This window comes from Aythya fuligula, chromosome 16, assembly GCF_009819795.1.
Source record: "Aythya fuligula isolate bAytFul2 chromosome 16, bAytFul2.pri, whole genome shotgun sequence".
NCBI classification, from domain to species: domain Eukaryota; kingdom Metazoa; phylum Chordata; class Aves; order Anseriformes; family Anatidae; genus Aythya; species Aythya fuligula.
The window spans coordinates 13,449,735-13,458,047 of NC_045574.1; the positions used below are offsets into that span (position 1 = coordinate 13,449,735).

General features: G+C 40.5%; 1 protein-coding gene across 1 annotated transcript; it reads left to right on the forward strand.

The window, feature by feature from the left end:
- The first annotated feature begins 503 nt into the window (after positions 1-503).
- On the forward strand, positions 504-8,087 carry GID8 (GID complex subunit 8 homolog). Its single transcript, XM_032198204.1, has 5 exons — positions 504-549; positions 1,716-1,845; positions 3,022-3,218; positions 3,748-3,945; positions 4,274-8,087. The coding sequence occupies exons 2-5, from the start codon at positions 1,728-1,730 to the stop codon at positions 4,445-4,447; spliced, it is 687 nt and encodes a 228-aa protein (XP_032054095.1). The 5' UTR covers positions 504-549; positions 1,716-1,727; the 3' UTR covers positions 4,448-8,087.
- The last annotated feature ends 226 nt before the right edge of the window (positions 8,088-8,313 follow it).

Consider the following 8,313-nt stretch of genomic DNA (forward strand, 5'->3'; position numbering starts at 1 on the left):
GATCAGTGACTTTTTAATGATTTGATGTTGCCGCCTCTGCCAGAGGCTGTAGCTACAGCTATGGTGTCCCTGTCCCACAGGGGCTGCAATGTGACAGGAACTAGAGTGCCTGAGAGGAAAAAGAGTGACAAAGCAGCTGGTGAAGGAAGCATGGAGCCTGCTGAGGGCAGGCAGGGAGCAGACGAGGCCTGGCCCCGCCGCCTCCACCGCGCTCACAGCGCGCTCGCTTCGCCCCCCTCAAAAGCTGCCTCAGGCGGCCGGCGGCCATCTTGCGACCGCGCTCAGCCGCCCGCCTCTATGGTAACCCTGGCGGACTCTCCCTCCCTCTCTATGGTACCGAGCCGCCCCACCTCAGCTCATCTCTATGGTCCTACCACCCCGCCGGGCGTCTCTCTGGTTGCGCTCTCCCGCACCTCTCGGGGCGCTGATTGGCGGAGAGGGGGGGAGCTCTCGCGAGAGAGCGCGAGTTCTCGCGAGAGAGCGCGGCGCGCGGCGCGGCCTGGCGGAGGCGGCGGCGGGGCCCGCGGTGGTGCCGGAGCGCGGCGCGCGGTAAGATGGCGGCGGCGGCGGCTCCGCGCCTTCCCCCGGGCCCCTCAGCTCGGCGGGAGGCCGCGGGTGGGCGAGGGGGAGGCGCCGGGCTTGGAGCTGGCGAGGCCGGGTGTTCCGCTGGGCCGGGCCCTGGGAGGGCCGGGCCGCGGGGGGCAGCGCTGGGGTGGGTGTGGGGTGAGGGAAAGGGGAGGCCGAAGGGCCCTGAGGAGACCCTGAGGGGGCTCTGAGGGGACGGGGCTGTGGCTGTGGGGGGATCTCGGAGCCGCGTTCTCCCGCTGTTTGGTTGTAGAGAGCGGGCCCAGGGGTGCTGTGCCGCTCCGGGGGCATTTGGGTGCCACCTGGCGCTGTCCCGGGGGGGCGTTGGGGCTGCGGGGGCGGTTTGGGAGCAGGGGACCGTGTGGGGAAGGAGCCGGGCTGGGAGCGCGCCCTGCCGCTCCTGCCTGCCCGGGAGCCATCGGGTGCCTGTTGCTGTTGTTGTCGCCGCCTTCTCCTCCCCCTTTCGCCGCCCCTGTCGTAGTGGCTGGGAGGTAGAAATAGCGAAACGCCGGCTCGCGATTTAGAAAAGCGCTTTGATTCCAAGTCTGGAAAACGTGGAGTCAAGGAAAATGCTAGGAGATAATTTATTGGTATTGACGGGGTACTTTTGGGAACAGCCACGCTTAGTATTAAGTTTTTCTGTTGTACGTTGGATAAATTACCGTGTGCTGTTTTGTAGTCATGTAATATACATACCTAACTAGTTCGAGTTCTGTTGAAAACTTCAGAGTAAATGTATTTTACATAAGTTTTGCTTTAGAGGTTTGCTAGAAACTTTCTGTATAAACCATGGTTTATTAGTGCTACATCATGGCGTTGTGTGTCCTGTATAAAACTTACATACAAGGTTTGTTTGGACTGGAATTAAGAGTAAGCACAAGAAAATGGTATTAAAATTTTGCGTTCTGGTGATGGATGAAAGCAGCCTTAGAAACTGACTCGTAGGTGTCAATGTGCAGGAAAATGGAGGAGAAAAATGTAAAAGTGGTTTGAGATAAAAGGATGTCTTTTGGATTGTTAATTTAAAAGATCTCATAAGGAAGATATAAAGATAGTAGTAGCACAGTGTATACATTAAACTTGCTTTTAATTGAATTGTGCTAAATGAAACGCTTTTTTTTTCTTTATAGTAAGAGTCCAGGATGAGTTATGCAGAAAAACCTGATGAAATCACGAAAGATGAATGGATGGAAAAGCTTAATAACTTGCATATTCAGAGAGCAGACATGAACCGCCTTATCATGAACTACCTTGTGACAGGTAACAATGAGCAGTAGTGCTGGGAGGCTCTTAAATGCATGCTGTTTATTTTATCAGGACAGATTATTTTTGGTTAGAATAAGTTACTACATAGAGTGAAGTTAAGGACTTTAAAGTTTCAGTGACTGCTCATGGTTTCTCTTAGTGACACATACAGCTGCTCACCTTAAGTGGACGCTGACTTAAATATACTAAATCAGAGACTTAGCAGATATCATGCAATAGAAATTACACTTGCTAACCTTAATTCTTGTGCTGAAAGATTTTAAAAAAATATTTTTTGGAATTCTGTTAACAAAAATGATCCACTTTTGTACGGTAACTTTTTTTTGTGCAATTAAAACAGTTCAAGACGTTGCTGTTGTTAAAAAGCACTTTAAAATCTGCACAGAGCAGCCGTCAGAAGCAAACTTTAACTGTCTAGAAAGACTCTGAAAGAGCACTGTTCTCAAAATAGTTGAGTCCAAAAATACTAAGCCCTTCAGCACATAGCCTTACTTCATTCTTTAAGCAATCAAAAACTCTTGGAAGTTGTCCCTAGCAATTATGATGCATGCCATCAGAGTAAGCTATACCAGGGTGGAGGCATTTATATCTGATCTACACCCCTGTTTACGTTGGTGCATGGCTGGAGTTTCTGGGATGAGGGAAGAGCATCTTAGTGGCCCAGTAAAGTATGCTAAATCATTTCTGTGTGTATGAAAGCATAACTTAAGGTTTAGAATAGATGTTACAACTTTTTCTCATACTAACACTGCATTTTTTAGAAAAGCAAAATTGATCTTATTTTCCTGTTTGTTCTTAATAAAATTGTATAAACGTGAATGGGATAGAGGGAGAAGCAAAACCACCCAAATCTTGAAAATGTGAGCCCATTTTGGAATAATTACACTGCTCTATTAAAGCTTTAAAGTTAAGAAGTATTGGAATACATCTGGCACACATCCTTAGAGAATGAGGGCACTTGAGTTAATGAACTAGGTGTGTACTGCTAGATGCGTGTTGGATTAGATACCTACATAAATAATGATACAAAAAATAATTGTTTAGAAGTTCAGAATTCCTATTTAAATCACAAAAATACATGAGCAATACTGAAATTTTTCCATTTAAGCTGGTGTTTTTTTTAAGTTGTTTGATGAAACTAATTTTTTACGTAAAATGTTTCTATTTCAGAGGGCTTTAAGGAAGCGGCTGAGAAGTTTCGAATGGAGTCCGGAATTGAACCCAGTGTTGATTTAGAGACTCTTGATGAAAGAATAAAAATACGAGAAATGATATTGAAAGGACAGATTCAAGAAGCCATTGCATTAATAAACAGCCTCCATCCAGAATTGTTAGATACGAACAGATACCTTTACTTTCATTTGCAGGTAAGGACAGGTGGCAAACTTTAATTTTGTTTTAGATGTTGCTGAAGGACTGGAAAAAGTAGTTTGACTTTTAGGACTATGTTAAGGGTTTGTGGCTGAATGTGGGTGCAGTTTAAACTGATTGTTCTTGGCATCATTTTGTAGCAGTGGGAAACTTTGTGGCGTGGTGCAGTAACTGTCATATGCAATTAATTAGTAACATGAAAATACCTAACAGCCAGAATGGTCTGTGATCTACCAACCTCAGAATTATCACTAATCTGAATTTCTTGTAGTTCCTTTAGTAACATGTTTCCAAAACATATAACTTGAAAGCATCAAGTTACCTTTTCCAGTAGATTTTGTTAACAATTCAGTTGTTTCTCATCTTAACGCATTTAGAATTAACTTTAAACTGACAAATTAAGTGTGAGCATTTGTCTCAAATTACATGCTAATGACTGAAGATTATGGTCTTGAAATACTGAGAACTGTGTATTTGTTTAGACAATATGCCTATGCTTCTTTTTTTTTTTTTTTTTGTATGTAGCAACAGCATTTGATTGAACTGATTCGGCAGCGTGAGACAGAAGCAGCTCTAGAATTTGCTCAGACCCAATTAGCAGAGCAAGGCGAGGAGAGCCGGGAATGCCTGACAGAAATGGAGCGTACGTTGGCTTTGCTCGCCTTCGATAATCCCGAAGAATCGCCATTTGGAGACTTGCTGAACATGATGCAGCGACAGAAGGTAGTATTTTCTTGAAGCAAAGTTGATATCTTTTATTTGTTTTTGCTAAAAATGATGTCCAAATATTTTTGAAGTGTTTAGAAAAATGTACGTAGCAGCGTGCAAAAGAACAGAAGTATTTCTTAAGCAGGATTCACAAAACTGATGTTATTGTAATCAACTGTTTGGCTCTCTCCCTTATTTTCTCCAGGCTTTTAGCATATGGAGCTTTGTCGAGGCTGTGTTCTGAGGAACCAACGAGCCGTGTGTGACGTTATCAATGTCTGTGTGACATTACCAATGTTAATCGTAGGAAAACTACTGCTAAACTCCAGTATTTCTTTTCCAGGTTTGGAGTGAGGTTAATCAAGCTGTTCTAGACTATGAAAATCGTGAATCAACACCCAAGTTGGCAAAATTACTGAAACTACTACTGTGGGCTCAGAATGAGCTAGACCAGAAGAAGGTGAAATATCCCAAAATGACAGACCTCAGCAAGGGGACGATTGAAGAACCCAAGTAAAATGTGTGCAGATGGACATCAAACAATCATAGTACTGCACAGTATACATTTATATCAGTCTGTGACTGAAATATTTTTACTACAGTACAGCACTCAATTCAGATTTTTCAATGAACATCTAATTTGAAGGGAGAAAAGTCCCTTTTAAATGCTGCAAAAACTGCATTGAAAGGCGCTGTATCTCTGAAAGTCTGACTTAGGCTATGCACTATAATACATTTTTAAAAAAACAAGTAAAGAAGACAGGAAAAATAGCATTTTTAAAAGTACAAAACACAAGCTTTCTAATTGGCTACTGATGCCTAGTTTAGTGGCCAGTGAGTTAATATGGAGTTATATTGGCAACTATTCAGTTACGTTTATCTGTCTCCTGTTTGAAATATGTATATAGAACAGTGAATATTTTCTACCTTTAAGTTATAGCCAGATATACATTCCCCTTAAAAGTAACTGGTCAAGTTTTCATCTATAAACTTTGCAGTAAGTTCAACCTTTTGCCTAGGAAATAGTGTACAAACTTGTAAATCTTAATTTAAGGACTTTTTTTTTCCTTGTTTCTGAATTTTTGGTGCTTTATATGGTGAGAGCTATGTTCGTAATGGATCAGTGACCCATCTTTTTCACGAGGAGTATTGTTGGAAGCAAGTTCTTTCTTAATTTTCACGAATGACCAAAATGGCCCACAGAGGTGTTTGAGAGTTTTTCAGACAGGGACCTTTCCCCCACTGTGTTGAATTTGCAGCTGTAGGCACTGCAGTGATTCCAGCAGGCTACCAAAGCTTTGACAGCCGCTGGATTTTTGTAAGCTAAAAGGTGTGCTAGGAAATGAAGCAGGGGGAGAGATGCTCATTGAAGCCTCTGATGTATCATCTTGTGCAGGATCTGCCTTTATGCTTGCTGAATAAGAATCGTAGTTTTAGAGCTACTTGGGCTATTTTTATGCCTTGAGGGGAGCAGGGCTGTCTTTAAAGACCGAAGTTTCCATTTTCTCCATTCTTCCGTACCTTTCTGAAGAGATGCAGTTCATCTTCACCTGTATTACTTTGTTTACTGACTGTCCTCACTCCAGTTAGGATTATAGTTTTAACGTTTTACATGTGAAGTCCAGACTTTCAAGTCAACAAATTGTAATCTTCTGGGTATGGGATGTTCAGGTCGACTTAATTTTACAGCACTGTTCACTGGTCTACAACCGGTGGTAGAAAGCACTAATCTTGCCAAATTGATCTCTAGATTTTTAGGTCCGTATATCAAGTTATTAAAGATTTGCTGAACAAAGACCGATCTGATGGGTGAAGCAGCTTAACATCACGAAACACTGGCAGTTGTCATACCAGTCCCATACTGTACATAATCTAGTCTAGTACCGTAGATATTACCCTGTAGAATGAAACTTAGTTTTCACTTAATTTTACTGGAATACTTATGCATTAAACTGTATAAAGCTTTGCAGATACACCTGATTTATGGAAACTAACAAAACCTGTTACTGATTGCATTACTGTGAACACTGTTTACTTGTGTAGCTATATTTTGTGGGGGGAAACCATTGTTTGTTAAGCAGCTATTAGAGATGCAGGGCACCAAGGTTAAGCTAGATGATGGATATAACAAAATGATTTGTTCTCATTTATTACTGATAGTTTCGTTCTGCACTTTTAAGGCATTTGTGGCATGGAGGTCTTGAAATTGACACACAACAAACAAGCTATCAGTTACCCCCCAACTACAACAGCAGTCTGGCTTTCCTTCACCCAGACTGGTTATTCTAACACCAAAATTTTAACAGTTGTATTCTCTCTCTCTCTCTTTTTTTTTATTTTTTTGGCTTTTTCCAGTCGGTTGATGTCTGAAAACCATGTATAACTTTTAGTTTGTGAGAAACTGTATGGTTAATGTAACTTTGTTTAATAACAAACTGCAGAAACAAAACTGGAATAGCTCTAATTTCTTCACATATAACTGATCAGCTTTTCCTCCATTCTGACACTCGTTTACTAAATGTCATCTAAAGCTTCTCCCGGATGAAGTGGAAAGTGGTGCGTTTTTGTGGCATGACTAGCATTTTTCTCCATGAGAAATGCAGTATTACAGTCCTGGTTGAGAAGTTCACTGTACTTCTAGAACGCTACATTAATTTCATATAGTATTTGGGCAGAGATTGAGCGTAGAGTACTTGAATTTTCACTAGCTTGTTTTTTTTCCATTAAAAATAAACATGTTTTTTAAGGAGTTTAATATAAAATTAGTATAGAACTATTTCACTTTGTTTTTATGAACATGCCACATTGATAAGCAGCTTTAATCTGTAAAGTTTTTGGTAACTGCAAGAAAATATTCGAAAGCTATGCATTTTAGAGAAAGCATAAAGGTAGTCATAATGGTACTTCTAAGGATCTTTATATTAGTGTATATAAAATAGTTTGCATATACAAATATAATATATAATCTGTTTGAAATATTCTTGAATGGTAGGGGCTGTGAAACATATTATAATTTATGGAAATATTGTACACAGTAAACAGACCTCTGTCAGTACACGAATGAACTTTTGTCATATGCATGAGAAATGTCTTATTTGGTGACTACTAATGAATGGGATTTTGTTAACCCATTTTTGTTAGATAACCACTTTAACAAATACTATTAAATGCCACTTTGATCAGTTTGCTTTAGTGTAAAAATACATATTTTGTTTCACTTAATTTAGAACTGAGAATACAAGACTAACTTTTGTATGAAGATTTGTTCCAAACACGAAGGTGGCAAACAAATCTGGTAATTAAATGTGGCACACTACACTCATTCTTCCCCCAGCCTTTCCTTTGTTGATAGAAAGTAAGATTTTTTTTTCGTTAATGCTATGAACATAACAAAGTTGGATTGTAAAATATTTTGTCTTATATGCCTCTGCAAAAAGACTTTATATCAAGTGTGTTTTGATTAGGCTACGAATCTCACTCCTTCTCCAAAACCTATCGCCTCCCTAATGACTGTCTCTTGGCTGTTACCATGTTTCTTTTCTGCCTGTCAAATCTAAGCTAAACTCTGGTTGCTTCTGTTGTACAATGGAGTGATTTGTAAAAGGTTGTGGATAATGGGTTTCCATGAAGATGAAGTACTGGCAGTACTTTCTGAGAAATACTTACTGAACCGTTTAATTTTATCTAGCTGGAAAACCTGGGGCTGTTGCGCAGAAACCTAACAGCAGAATTTTAAGTAAAGCATTTCCTCTCAAGACTTTTGAAGAGGCAAACATACAGAGCTTGAAACCAGGTGAAGTACCTCTCTCAGTCTTAAGATGATTTCATTGAAACACTTTCTGCTCCTTCCACCCACACTAAAAGAAAAATTGAAATGAGTGTGGAGAGCACTTATGTAGCATTAAAAATCTGTGAAATGACCTGGAAATAATTCCGTCTCCTTTTCACTCCTTGTACATATAGGGGAAGCCATTACATTATTCTAGGGTGATTTTATTGTTTTTAATTTGTAAAATTTATGCTTTGTATGCTTGAATATAAGCTTAAAAGCATTACTTAAAAATTCCTTGACTAGTAGATGAGTGTTGCTCAACTTATTTCAAACCATTTTCTGTCCAAGTTCATTATGAAGCTTATTAAATTGAGTTGGAGTGTGATCCCTCTGTGTCTTATCTTCACGGGTTGCCAGGCCTCCTGTTGTCAGCAGCTGAAAGCATCCTTCGGATACTTCACTGAATATAAAATGATAACGAGGAATACATTGCCCTACATCTCCCTTTGCACTACAGAAAGTTGTGATGGGTTCTGACCTGCACTGTAGATCTACATCTAGAAGCAACTGGTCAGTATTAGTTCCTGCCATAAAGTTCTTAATGACAAGGG